At 50.4% G+C, this 14,670-nt stretch overlaps 1 protein-coding gene across 7 annotated transcripts in view; it reads right to left on the bottom strand.

The window, feature by feature from the left end:
- Positions 1-10,083, bottom strand: part of CTTN (cortactin) — a 39,063-nt gene extending 28,980 nt beyond the window's left edge. For 4 of the 7 annotated variants that reach the window (XM_031653791.1, XM_009185427.4, XM_009185429.4 and 1 more), the window contains exons 1-4: positions 9,216-9,328; positions 2,371-2,467; positions 359-445; positions 152-225 (exon numbers count right to left, since the gene is read on the bottom strand). In XM_031653791.1, the coding sequence (XP_031509651.1) occupies positions 152-225; positions 359-445 (161 nt within the window). In that variant the 5' untranslated portion in view covers positions 2,371-2,467; positions 9,216-9,328. Of the gene's footprint in view, positions 1-151; positions 226-358; positions 446-2,370; positions 2,468-4,700; positions 4,865-8,153; positions 8,329-9,215; positions 9,329-9,760 lie in introns of those variants that run through there. The other 3 variants (XM_031653793.1, XM_031653792.1, XM_031653794.1) reach the window with 3 other exon arrangements.
- Positions 10,084-14,670: the final 4,587 nt, after the last annotated feature.

Raw genomic sequence — 14,670 nt, 5'->3', positions numbered from 1 at the left:
TCTTATATTCATTTACTGCATGGGTATCAGGTCAAGAAGATAAAAGCAGTTTCCACACAGGCCGTCCCTCCACAGACGACCATGAGCCCTGTTGCACCTGGGGCTCCACCCACAGAGGGGCACTCGGGAGGGTGGTGGCGATGCCTCTTACTTGATATGCTCCTGGTGCCCGGAGCCCTGCACGGTCTTGGCACCCCATCTTTGCTCCTTCTCACTCACATCATTCTGAAAAGAAAACCAACCAGTAAATCTCACAGCCTGGATTGCGACACCGACAAACCACCACCCCATCAAAGAAAAACCCAGGAGAGCCACTTTCACTTCATGAAAACGGAAAGCAAAGGCTGGCGGCTCCTACCACAAAATCGGGGTCGGTCTCCCAGTCATCGGCCCCCACGTCATCCTGGGTGATGGACACAGCGTGGCCTGCTGAAGCTTTCCACATCTGAAAGAGCGGCCGGGGAGGGTTACGGAGGCCTCAGGGTGCCATCCACAGAGGCCAGCAGATGAGCCCTTTGGTCAAAACTACCGAGATTCTAGGCAACCCAGGAGGCTGCAGGACCAGCCAATCCTTCATGATCCCTAACCCTGAATGACAACCACAGGAGTGAAAGAAGCTTCCCCTCGGGGTTCTAATACTGCTGTCCCCTGGCGTCAGAAATATATTGCAAATACTCTTTGGCTTCAACTCAAGTGAGAAAATTCTGTAGAAAATAAAAAAGTCGGGTGTGCACTTACTGCATTCATTAAGAACATATTCCTGTTCTGCCCAATCATATGATAGTTTCTAACCAAAAATAAATGCACCATGTGTGTTATATATTATAAATACACTAAACGTTACCAATGGTAGATCTCACGGTACGTGTATTTTATCACAATTTCTTAAAAAGTGCACCCATTTTGATTTCAAGTGTTTACTGAAACGATAACAACAATTTTCCTAATTCAGACTTACAATTTAATAAACGTTTCAGGTAATTCATCGGAGAATTGCTTTACTCTCTACTTGGGAGAAAACAGACTATAAAACGCCACCTTTTCCTCTATCAGGCAGCTCTGTAAGTGGGCAGCCACCTTCTTCCTCAGCCCGTGAAGACTGAAAGGTTTTCTGTTATAGAGAACAATAGCACACCTGTACACCCTAACAAGACAATTCTTCTTGTAACTGCAGTGGTAACATAAAACTTTTAAGGGTTTTTTTTTTTTTTTAACTACGTATAAAAAGAACTGATTCCTTTTCCACAGAAATAGTAATAAAATTTCACACAGGCCATAGAGCCACCGAGAGATTATTTTAAATCAAACAGCCAGAAGCTGTGCCCAGGGGTCTGAACTGAGGACACCCCATTCACTTTTCCTCAGGCGCCGTGTTGGGACTCTAGCGCCCTGAATCTGCACGGGACAAAAGCCCTTGGCAGCTTGAGAATGTCCCATCTGGCTCCTCCCCGTCCAGCCTGGCTGGGTCTCAAGTCCAAATCCAATGTGACAGGGAGGGACCAATCAGAGCACCATGCTCTCAAATTTCTAGATGCGACTTTGTCTCTCGGGGAAGAACTGTCTGCCAAGGGGTGTAGCAGGACCAACAATGCCCCTGGAACCTCGAGTCAATGCCCAAAGCATGGCAAGAAATTTCCAGAGTTATCTGCTTTTGCCAGGATTTTAGAGAACAGATGAACTAGAATCTTAGAACTGAAAGGCACAACCAGTCCGTCTTGTCCCAGTGCGCCCATTTATAAATGAAGCAACGGCTGCAGGAAAGAGAAACGGGATGCTCGGTCTCCGGCTGCCCCATGGCACCATGCTGCCCTGGCGAGGGGGCTGCCCGCCTGCGGACTTCAGCTGCCTAGGGTTCCCACCACTGAGGAAGTGGCTGCAAGAAAGGACGGGAGTCCCTGCGGAGCTGGCGAGGTCAACCTTCAACCCCAAGTCAAAGGTGAAAGAAGGCAGGTGTCTGCCTGGTACTTTCTCAGGCTCATCAGGGAAAGATTAGGAGAGAACAGTCTCCACTCACCTTCCTGGAGGCAGCTTCACCAGGGGGCGGGGTAGGCACCTGCAAGCTTCACAGTCCTGCGCCTGGGGCCCCACCCACTTTCATGGTGTGGGGAAGGGGCCAGATTTCCCCCTCAGGGAGGACAGGAATGAGTTCCCTTCCTCAATTCCAGAGTTTTCTGCAACTGTCTCCTCTAAGTCATACACAACAGAAATCTGACTTCATCTTTTAAACAATGAAATTTCCTCCCAGAAAATTATCATCTCTCTCCCAGTAAATCCACAGAAATAGCAACCTCCCCCGCTTCCTGTTAAAGGGATTTCTGCCCTTTCCATCCGCAGGAAAAGAATGTTAGGATGTTCACAACGCACAAGTACCTTTCGTTCCGCTTGGAGATAAAAGGCTGTTCACAAAACTCTGTTTAAAACACAGTAATCCAATGAGGAATTTCCAGGCATTGGGGAATGATTCCGTCTGTAAAAAGATTAAGAGTAAAAGCTCAGAAGGATGTCTGTTGAGCAGCTCCCTGGGCAAACCCTTCTGTGTGGAGATCTTTTTAGAAAACTTCAGAAATCCTCCCAAATATAACAAGGTTTTGTAATGAAACCTGAAATGAGGATGGAAGATTTGCATTTTACTAATAAGAAAGTTCAACATAGAGAAACTAAAGAAATAAGTTTTAAAAGATTTCTAACTACATGATGATTCTTTGTTTGTTTGTTTTTTGAGATGGAGTTTTGCTTTTGTTGTCCAGGCTGGAGTGCAGTGGCACAAATGCGGCTCACTGCAACCTCCACCTCCCGGGTTCAAGCGATTCTCCTGCCTCAGCCCCCCGAGTAGCTGGGACTACAGGCATGAGCCACCACGCCTGGCTAATTTTGTATTTTTAGTAGAGATGGGTTTTCTCCATGTTGGTCAGGCTGGTCTCAAACTCCCGACCTCAGGTGATCCGCCTGCCTTGGCCTCCCAGAGTGCTGGGATTACAGTCATGAGCCACCATGCCCGGCCTACATCATGTTTCTTAATGAATGCAAACAGAAATTACTGCCTTAATTGCTAGCATGCATTTACTGTTTGCTATAATTCTGAGAGATTTTCACTTTTTATTCATTCTAATTAATAGCATTATAAAATAAAATTGTTACTGTGAGCTTTTTAAAACAATAATATAAGAAAAACACTCCTTGAGAGGATCGTGATATGGCCGGGAGAAAACACAGGTACGGTGACTGTCTCAAGACGTGACAGCAGCAGCTGGAGAGCCGAAGAGGAGGCGGCTGCATTCCCAATGGACGTATACGGTTACCGCGCAGGGAGCAAGACTCCAGTTCCCCAGAGGGTGGCCAAGCACATGGCCCCTTCCCGAGGACCACACATCAGCCTCAACTGGACACCATACTGCTAAACATCACTCATCGACGAATGAAATCCCCTCGTCCCTAGGAACAAGCTGGCCACAGGCAGAGTGGTTTCTCATGCATTAGGTACTAGGGGATGGTGCCTGGCTGGCCCTGCTGGCAATTAAGTTCCTATCTGGTTCCTGAACCAACTATTTGCTCCATCTCTCTCCCCAATTCCCTTTGGCAATTCTAACTTCTACAGATTGCTTGGTACATTCTGGTTACTACGGTTATTAGTGTAATCAGCAGGCATCTATACAATTCCGCCTAAACCATTAGCCAGACATGGTCGTGTACACCTGTAGTCCCAGCCACCCAGGAGGCTGAGGTGGGGGAACTGCTTGAGCCCAGGAGCTCAAGGGTGCAGTGAGCCATGATCACACCACTGCACTCCAGCCTGGGAGACAGAGACCCTGTCTCATACATAAATCAATCATAAAGTAAAAAATAAAAATCTCATGAGCAGCTAAGGATAGGCTCAAATCCACAATTTTATACTCTCAATATTTGAAATTTTAAAAAAATCACAAAAATAACTAATAGAAAATAGGCTTGATTATTTTGTGGATCCAAAGATAAAGCCTCTAGACCCCTACCTCAAAACCATACAGAAAAATTAACTCAAAAATGAACTAAAATCCTAAAAAGGTGTAAATTTTTGTGACTTTGAATTTGGCAATAGTTTCTTAGATACAACACCACAACACAAGAGGAAAAAAATAAATTGTACAAAATTAAAAATTTTGTGCTTCATCAAGAAGGTGACAAGACGATCCCAAAAGAAAACTATTTTGAACCGTATATCCAGAATATATATAAAGAACTCTTGGCTGGGCACGGTGGCTTACGCCTGTAATCCCAGCACTTTGGGAGGCCAAGGCAGGCAGATTAACAGGTCAAGAGATCGAGACCATCCTGGCCAACATGGTGAAACCCTGTCTGTACCAAAAATACAAAAATTAGCTGGGCATGGTGACGTGTGCCTGTAGTCCCAGCTACTCGGGAGGCTGAGGCAGGAGAATTGCTTGAACCTGGGAGGCAGAGGTTGCAGTGAGCCGAGATTGTGCCACTGCACTCCAGCCTGGGCGACAGAGTGAGACTCCATCTCAAAAAGAAAAAAAAAGGAACTTTTATAATTCAATAATAAAAAGGACAAATAACCCCATTTAAAAATAGGTGAAGGACCTGAAGAGACATTTCTTCAGAGGAGATATACAAATGGCCAATAAGCTCAGGAAAAGTTTGTTCAATGTCATTAACCATCAGGGAAACGCAAATCAAAACCACAATGAGAATCCACCTCATACCCACTAGGATGACTAAAATAAAAGACGATGACAAGTCTCAGCAACGGTGTGGAGAAACCGGAAGCCTCATAGACTGCTGATAGGAATGTTAAATGGAAAAGGTGTGGCAGTTCCTCAGAAGTTAAACTCAGGTACTGTACGACTCAGCAACTCCACTCCTAGGTCTGTGCCCAAGAGAAATAAAGTATAAGCACACAAAAACTTATGCATGAGTGTTCAGAACAGTACGATTCATAGCAGCCACAAAACGGAAACACTCCAAATGTCCATCAACTGATAGATACATAGCATGTGGTCTACCTAACACAAACACATTATTTCCGCCACAAAGAGGATCCAGCAGTGACACCTGCTGCAGTGTGGAGGGACCTCAAATCTATTACGCAAAGGAAAACCATGCACAAAAGACCACGTATTATACGATTCAATGTCTAGGAAATGTCTGGAGTTGACAAATCTACAGAGACAAAAGATACATTACTGGTTGCCCAGGGCTGGGCGGATGGTGGTGGTGGGGATCGGGAAGTCATGGCTAAAAGGTACAAGGGCTTCTTTTTGAGGTGACAAAATTATTCTGAAATTGATTGTGGTGATAGTTGTACAACTGCATGAAGATCCTAAACACCAGTGGACAGCACACATTAAACAGACGCATTGTATGGCGCGTGAATTTTATCTCAATAAAGCTGTTACAATACGGTTCAAAAGAAGATGACTCTGTCCAACCTCAACATTAAACCTTCCTTGCAAATGTCAGTGTACAAATCAGATTGCACAAACGTGAAGTAATCTTGCTGTCTAGACAGAGTGAAAAATTCCTCTATACAAGAATTTTTTTTTTTTTTTCCAGAGTCTTGCTCTGTTGCCCAGGCTGGAGTGCAACTGTGCCATCTTGGCTCACTGCAACCTCCGTCTCCCAGGTTCAAGTGATTTTCCTGCCTCAGCTTCCTGAGTAGCTGGGATTACAGGCATGTACCACCGCACTCAGCTAATTTTTTATGTTTTTAGTAGAGATGTGGTTTCATTATGTTGCTACAGGCTGATCTCCAACTCCTGGCCTCAAGTGATTTGCCAGCCTCAGTCTCTCAAAGCGCTGGGATTACAGGCATGAGCCACCACGCCTAACTGCCCCCCACCAGCCTTTTTTTTGAGTCAGGGTCTTGCACTGTGGCCCAGGCTAGAGTGCAGAGGCACAATCTCAGCTCACTGCAACCTCTGCATCCTAGGCTCAGGCAATCCTTCCACCTCAGCCTCCCGAGTAGCTGAGACTATAGGAATGCACCACCACACCCGGCTAATTTTTCTTTTCTTTTTTTTCTTTTTTGATACGGAGTCTCACTCTTTTGCCCAGGCTGGAGTGCAATAGCGTGATCTTGGCTCACTGCAACCTCCACCTCCTGGGTTCAAGCGATTCTCCTGCCTCAACCTCCTGAGTAGCTGGGACTTCAGGCGCCCGTCACCACGCCTGGCTAATTTTTCGTATTTTTTTTAGTAGAGACGGGGTTTCACTGTTAGCCAGGATGGTCTCGATCTCCTGACCTCATGATCTGCCCACCTCAGCCTCCCAAAATGCTGGGATTACAGGTGTGAGCCACCGTGCCTGGCTAATTTTTCTATTTTTCATAGAGATGGGGTTTCTCCATGTTGCCTAGGCTGATCTCGAAATTTCTGGGCTCAAGCAATCCACCTGCCCTCGGCCTCCCAAAGTGCTGAGATTACAGGTGTGAGCCACTGAGCCCGGCTGAAGAATGTTTTAAATGACGGGACGGAAACATCCGTCCAGCATCAACTTTCCATTAGCCTCAGCATCTATGGCAGAGCAGGAGGAGAAAGGAAACAGACATTTGCTTAGCCAAAATCACCATCACAGGCCCACTCCCTACACCACACTTACTCAAGGGAAACCCTGCCCCCAACATTTACTCTGTTTACTCAAAGCAGTGCGTGAGCAGATGGGGTGGGCTTGGGCCACAAAGAAAGCCAAGCCTGCTCCTGGAGCACAGTCCCCTGCTCTTGGCTGGCCCAGGCCATGGGAATACTGTAACACAAGGCAGCAACCAGCGCTCACAGCAATTCACACTCTCAGGACACCTTTTTCAGAGCACCTACTGCATTGGCACAGACTGAATATCTGAATTGCCAATTATGTGCACTGTCATTTTAAGTGTTTTAAAAACAGGTCCATCAAAATGCTACAATTAAAAGTTAGCTTTAGCTGGGCCTGCAGTCCCAGCTACTTGGGAGGTTGAGGTGGGAGGATCGCTTAAGGCCAGCAGTTCAAGGTTGCAGTGTGCTAGATGGCACCTGTGAAGAGCTGCTGCACTCCAGCCTGGGTGACAGGGTCTCGCTCTGTCACCCAGGCTGGAGTACACTGGTGCGATCGAGCTCACTGCAGCCTTCAACTCCTGGGCTCGAGATCCTTTGCCTCAGCGTCCCGAGTACTGGGACAACAGGTGCACGCCAGCATGCCCAGCGAATTTCTTTTTTTCTTTCTTTTTTTTTTTTTTTGTAGATACAAGGTCTCCCTATGTTACCCAGGCTAGTCTGGAACTCCTGGCCTCAAACGATCCTCTCACCTTGGTCTCCCAAAGTGCAGCGATTACAGGTGGGAGCCACCGCACCCCTGCCCCAGGCCAAAAGATCTTTCTTTTTTTTTTTTTTTTTTTTTTGAGACGGAGTCTTGCTCTGTCACCCAGGCTGGAGTGCAGTGGCCGGATCTCAGCTCACTGCAAGCTCCGCTTCCCGGGTTTACGCCATTCTCCTGCCTCAGCCTCCCGAGTAGCTGGGACTACAGGCGCCCGCCACCTCGCCCGGCTAAGTTTTTGTATTTTTAGTAGAGACGGGGTTTCACTGTGTTAGCCAGGATGGTCTCGATCTCCTGACCTCGTGATCCGCCCGTCTCGGCCTCCCAAAGTGCTGGGATTACAGGCTTGAGCCACCGCGCCCGGCCAAGATCTTTCTTTTCAGTAAGATTTAGCAGAGGGTTAGCTTCCAGTTCTAGGGGACCTAATATCAAAACAACCCTGCCTCCCCAACTTTTTATTGAGTCCCACTTAAAAGACTCTTCCTTGTTCCTTGAGTATCTGGTGAATACTTCTCTAACCAGAGGAGAAATAGGACTGACTCAGGGCTCTGGAGCCAGTGACTCACCCACACGGTCAAACACGGGAATGAAGACGGGGGCAGGCGGCCAGCCCCTCCTGCACCACGGCCTTGGGCCCGGCCGGGTTCCAGGGCTGGATCATGCCTTAAGGACCTTGTGGGTGAAGTCCCCCCGATACCCCGATAGAGCCTGTGCAGCTAAGTCAACACTGAGCCCAAAGGGAGCGCATGGGATTGCAGGGAGAGCTCATCGGATGCCTCCGGAGCTTCCCTCAGCAGAAAATGAATTCCTCCCCAAGGGGCCCGACACGTCCACAGATTCCAGCGGGAGGAAGCCCTGTCCCTTCTCACCCGAGGCCTTCCAGCGCCGAGGATCAGGCATCCGTTAGACTATCCAGGTGATGGAAACGTAACAGAAAGCCCCAAAGCACGGTTCTGGTGATTTGAAACACACCCCGAAGGAGGGACGGTTCCAAATTTAGAGCCTCACGACTAGCTGCAGCCGCGCCTCGCTGCCTCCATTGACCTGATTGCAAAACCTTCGCTCAGGTACAGGCCGGGTGGGTCTCCAGCTGCTCCGCCACGTCCCACGTCCCACAGCGAGCCCCTCAAACCGCGGACCCCAGGCGCCTTGACCCCGCGGACCCCATCTCTTTCCCCTGCACACGGATCCCTTCCCTTGGAGCCCAAATCCCCTCCCCTCGGACCCTATCCCTTTTCTCTGCGCCCCGACCCTTTCCCCTCGAGCTCCAATTCCCTTCCCTCGGACCCCATCCCTGTAGCCCTGCGCCTGGACCCCTTCCCGTCAGACCCCAATCCCCTCCCCTCGGATCTCATCCCTTTCCCTCTGCGCCCGGACCCCTCCTTCTAAAACCCCTCGCCCTTTCCTTGAGACCCCCCACACCCACCTTCCACGGCTCCTCGAACCCCGGCCCCCTCCGCTCGGACCTCCGAACCCCACAGGCCCAGCCCCTCCCCCTCGGGCCCCAATCCCTTCTCCCTCGGAGCCCATCCCCCTCTCCTATTCCCTCGGACCCACGACCCCTCCCAGCCTGGCCCCTCTCCGGCCCTGGGGCCCCCCAGGGTCCAGGGACCCTCCCCGCAGAGCTGAGACCCCCCATTTGGCCCCTCTCCAACCTTCCTCCGCGGACCCCAGCCCCGAGCCTTCGGTGCCCCCTTGTCCCCTGGGGCCCAGACCCGTCCTCGTGGCCCTCGCGGACCCCCGGCCCTCGCCCGGCCCCGCCCCAGGCCGGGAAAGCCTCGCCACTCTGCCCCGGCCCCCGAAACCGCGAGCGGAAGAGCGGTGAGACCGCTGCGGCCGCCGCTTCCTTCCCCTTTCGCGGCCCGGCGATGCCACAGGAGGGAAGAAGCAGAGCCGGGCCTGCATCTCGGGCGGACGCCGCGCTCGCTCACCGCCGCCTGGGGTCAGTCCGGCCCGGGTCGGCCCTGGATCCCGCCGCGCCCGCCGCTCCCAGGCGCCAGGCTCTACTTCCGGTTCCGCGGGCGGGGGCGGGGCTGCATCCGGGTCCCCGCGCGGCCCCGCCCCCGACCCCTCCCCCTTCTGCGTCCCGACCCCCAAGAGCTCCGGGGGTCGGCCAGCAGCTGGCGAAAAGCGAGCCCGGCCAGTGGCGAGTTTGCAGAGCGCGCTCGAAAGTAGCGTTGCGCGCGCAGACGAGGGGCGCTGAGAAGCACACAGCCCACGGCAGGGTCTCAGGATCCGCGGCGCTTCCCGGGGCCGAGGGAAGGAAGCCAGCCCAGGCGATGCGCATGCCTTGAGCCCGGGAGCGGGGAGCCTCTTCCATCTTTCCATCTTCTCTTCGCGCGCTCCCAGCCGTCCTCGTCCGCTCACCATGCACCCCTCCAGAAAGGGCCACATGCGTGCCAGGGACGCGAGCCCCGGCCACAGGGACCTAGCAGCCTAGAAGGTGAGTCAAGCGTTAAACCACGTGGGTACTCACCTGGGAAATGAGATAAATGCCAAGAAGAAGTGAGAGTTTCATGACATCGTACTGGAGAGACGGTAGGACCTGAACCCCTGGGAGACCAGAGGTTTCTTTGGGCGATTCACATGTTAGCCAAGATGTGAAGGCCCCATAGGAGTAAACAAGGTAAGGAGGGAAGAATTTTCCAGGCAGGCCAACAGCAGGTTCAGAGGCCCCGAGGCAGGAAAGATCTTGCAGCAGGGGAACTGAAGGAGGCTCAGCTCAGCATGGCAGAGGGCTGGTGGTGCAGCGGAGCTGTGGTGTGAGAGGGGCCAGGTCATGCAGAGGCCGAAAGAGCACAGCGAGGACCTCGGTCTTTATTCTGGGAGACATGGGAAGTCCTTGGAGGAAGTTAAGCAGATAAGAGACATCATGAAGTTTGGGCCAGGCGCAGTGGCCCACGCCTGTAATCCTAGCCTTTTGGGAGGCTGACATGGGAGGATCGCCTGAGGCCAGGAGTTCGAGACCAGCCTGGTCAGCATAGTGAGACCCTCCCCGCCGGCCGCCCGCCATCACTGAATAAATAAATAAGACATCATGAAGTTTGAATTGTAATGAGATCATTCTGGCTGCTGTGCGGAGAATGGATGGGAGAAGGGCCAGGTAGAGCCTAATGTAGCCAATTCAGGCAGACCACTGGTGGCAGGTAAGATGGGGAGAAGTGGATAGATGCAAGAGGCATTTAGAAAGCTAAACTGTTAGATGTGAGGATGAATTGGGAGTGCGGGTGGCAGAAGGAAATGTCAGGTGTTGATCATTTTTTAGAGGTAAAATCATTACTTCCATACACGTATAAAATAAACACGTCCCATATTTTATTTAACTCAATAATGAATACATCATAAGTGGTCCTCCTGCACTGGGATTACATATGTGAGCCCCTTGCTCCAGGAAAAAAAGTAAAAATTATGTTTTATAATCATGTTACTGTAAGGAAAAATATATTGCTATATATATACATTTTTTTTTTTTTCAAGACAGAGTCTCACTCTCTCATCCAGGCTGGAGTATAGTGGCTGTGGACCACGAAGGCAAAAAAAAAATCAGAACTCAGCCTTCCTCACAGGCAATCCAGATTTGAGAGGCAGATGATTGAAAGGGCCCTGGAGAGGGCTCCAAAAGGAGGCATCTTGACTGAGTGTAACAAATGTGGGTATTGGAGGCCAAATAGGGCATAAACGGGGCAGGCGCACCCGGAAACGGGGGCCTCACATTCGAAGAGCTACCACGATGGGATTTTTCAGGCAGGGTATTCCATTTTTTCCTCAAAACAGCTTTACAAGCTGGAAATCATTTTTGTAAGACCAGCTTTATTGACATATAATTCACATACAATTCAGTACAAACAGTCAGTGTTTTGGGGGTTTTTTGTAGCATAATCACAGGGTTGTACAACCGTCTCCACAGCCTAATTTTAGAACATTTACCCTCCCCCAGAAAGAAACCCTACTCATCAACTGCCAGTCCCCTTTCGTCCCCTCTCCATCAGCCTGAGCAGCCAGTCCCCCTTCGTCCCCTGTCCGCCAGCCCGAGCAGCCAGTCCCCCTTCGTCTGCTGGCCGCCAGCCCGAGCAGCCAGTCCCCCTCTGTCCCCTGTCCACCAGCCCGAGCAGCCAGTCCCCCTGCGTCCCCTGTCCGCCAGCCCGAGCAGCCAGTCCCCCTTCGTCCCCTGTCCCCCAGCCCGAGCAGCCATGAGTCTACTTTCTGCCAATAAGGTGGATATCGTTGCTTCCATTTGACAGAGAAGGAAAGCCAAAGCTCACTGCAGACTTTGCAGCAGGAGGGCAGTGTTCGTGGCTTAGAAAGACCAGTCTGTTGCCGGTGAAGAGCGGGCTGCTTCAGAGTGGCTCCCAGGGAGAAAGGGGCAGCGCGCTCTTCCACATGCCCATTGTGCTCCGCAGGACAATGTGTGGCAGAGACTGAGGCTGGCCACAGAGGAATTACACATACAGTGTAAAATTTGCAAAGCAATGAGTATAGCTGTGCTCAGAAATAGTTGGAGGCCGGGCGCGGTAGCTCATGCCTATAATCCTGGCACTTTGGGAGGCCGAGGCAGGCGGATCACTTGAGGTTAGGAATCTGAGACCAGCCTGGCCAGCATGGTGAAGCCCCGTCTCTACTAAAATTCAAACAAACAAACAAACAAAAACAAACAAAAAAACCTGGTGGCCAGGCGTGGTGGCTCACGCCTGTAATCCCAGCACTTTGGGAGGCTGAGGCAGGTGGATCACTTGAGGTCAGGAGTCCGAGACCATCCTGGCCAACCTGGTAAAACCCCATCTCTAATAAATATACAAAAATTAGCCAGGCATGGTGGCAGGCGCCTGTAATCCCAGCTACCTGGGAGGCTGAGGCAGGAGAATCGCTCAAACCCAGGAGGTGAAGGTTGCAGTGAGCTGAGATCGCGCCATTGCACTCCAGCCTGGGAGACAGAGCGGGACTCCATAAAAAAAAAAAAAAAAGATGATATCTCTGTGAGCCAGAAATGAAGAGGAATGCAAAGTGCTGAGTGGGCCTGCAGCTACCAACCTGCTGGGCTGGGTCACCCATGCTTGTAAAAGAAGCACACAGCCAGGGGCGTACCGGTGGTCCCAGCTACTTGGGGAGGCTGAGGTGGGAGGAATCACTAGAGCCCAGGAGTGCAAGACCAACTAGAGAAAAGGTCTGAATAGGGATCCTGAAGAGATGAGCTGACACCACTGTCAGGTCTTGAGGCCACAGAATGAATGAGGGCTTGGATCCTGGCAAATGAGGTTCTGGGAAGACGGGAGGAAGAGGTCTGGCTTGCAAACGGGGTCTTATTAGGTAGATGAAACCTCACAAGTAGTTGTCAGAGATGATAAATGGCTCTCTTCAGACCTTTCAAGGTGTTATTTCAGTTAATCTCTCGGGCCTGGGTGCAGTAATGGAGATTCTCCACAGATGCAAATTGCCCTGACAATGGACAGCTTTGCAGGGACCCTTCATCTTTTGGCCCTATAACAGCCATTTCAAAAAAATATCAAAAGTACAGTTTGGGGTAAATGTTTCTGTTGTGGTCGAGACAGAGTCTGGCTCTGCTCTGTCGCCCAGGCTGGAGCGCAGCAGTGCGATCACACAGCTTACTGCAACCTCCACCTCCCAGGCTCAAGCCATCTTTTCACCTCAGCCTCCTGAGCAGCTGCGGCTGCAGGCACACCCCACCACACCCAGCTAACTTTTGTACTGTTTGTAGAGACGGGGTTTTGCCATGTTGCCCAGGCTGGTCTCGAACCGATAAGCTCAAGCAATCTGCCCACCTTGGCCTCCCAAAGTGCTGGTATTACAGGTGTGAGCCACTGTGCCCGGCCTGGAGTAAAATCTCTTGATTTCCTTCAGTATCATTGCTTATAAGACACATCCTAATTTAAGATACCAAAATATGAAAAAATGTTCACAGCAGAATTGATGAAATATAGTGTGTGCGTGCTGGGTTGTGATATAAAATATTTCAGCTGTGGGCTGCAGTCAGAGTTTGAAACTGGGCAGAATTACCATAACGAAGTGAAGGGGTAAGCAGCAGTATTCTCAAACATCCAAAGATGAAGAGTTTATCACATAGAGGATCTGCCTGAGACCACTGTTAAAACTTTTTTGGATTTTTTTTGAGAAGGGTCTTGCTGTGTTGCCCAGTCTGTAGTACAGTGGCACAATCATAACTCACTACAGCCTTGACCTTCCAAGTGCAAGTGGTCCTCCCACCTCAGCCTCCAGAATAGTGAGAAGCACAGGCATGTGCCACCACACCCTCCTGATTTTTAAATTTACTGCGGAGGCAGAGCCTGTGTTGCCCAGGCTGGTCTTGAACTCCTGGCCTCAAGAAATCCTACAGGCTCGGCCTCAAAGTGTTGGGATTACAGGTGTGAGCCACTGCACCCAGCAAAAATTTTATTATGGAAAAGCTCACACAAATGTGAAGGTGGATTAATAAAACGGCCATGAATGCACCACCCACTTTCAACAATCATCAATCCACTTGGTCAGTGTTGTTCAATTCATAAGCAGATCCCTCCCTCCCCTAAGATTATTGTAAAGCAAAGCCCAGACGTCGTGTTATTTCATCCGTGGATACTGGGGAATGTAGTCTTACCATGTGCCCCGTGTTATAATCGAAGTATCCCACTTGACTCACCAATAAATAATATAGTCACAATAATGAAAACGGAACATGGATTTGACCCCAACGACTTGACTTAACCTCAGCTGGGAGACTGGGAGAGGGGACGGGCGGTGCCAGGTGCTCAAATTCTCATCAGCCACAATGAGAAGCCACTAGACAGGGCCCAAAATAGAGGAAGCAGGAGGCCACGCTGAGCACGTATTATTTGGGAGTAACAAAGCAAATAGAAGGAATAGCCAAATCCATTCCCCATGGTCTAGGGAGTGGGAAGCACGAGAGGAAGGACAAGGGCAAGGTCTGCTGGTTTTGTTCTTTTTTGATTTATTTTATTTTTTGAGACGGATTTTCGCTCTTGTTGCCCAGGCTGGAGTGCAATGGTGCGATCTCAGCTCACTGCAACCTCTGCCTCTTGGGTTCAAGCGATTCTCCTGCCTCAGCCTCCCTAGTAGCTGGGATTACAGGCACATGCCACCACGCCCAGCTAATTTTTTGTATGTTTAGTAGAGATGAGGTTTCACTACGTTGGCCAGGCTGGTCTTGACCTCCTGACCTCAGGTGATCCACCCACCTCAGCCTCCCAAAGTGCTGGGATCACAGGCGTGAGCCATTGTGCCCGGCTTTTTACTTTAAATGATGTGCATGTATTACTTTGATTATAACAAAAACCTTAAAAATGAAAATAGGGTGTTGGAGAATTGGTGATTCAACTCCCTCAAGACTTACAGTTTCTGTAATACCCCAATTCCTAA

The sequence above is a fragment of the Papio anubis genome, chromosome 12 (genome assembly GCF_008728515.1).
Source record: "Papio anubis isolate 15944 chromosome 12, Panubis1.0, whole genome shotgun sequence".
NCBI lineage: Eukaryota > Metazoa > Chordata > Mammalia > Primates > Cercopithecidae > Papio > Papio anubis.
The sequence above is the reverse complement of the archived record's forward strand: the minus strand, read 5'-3'. Positions and strand labels throughout refer to the sequence as shown.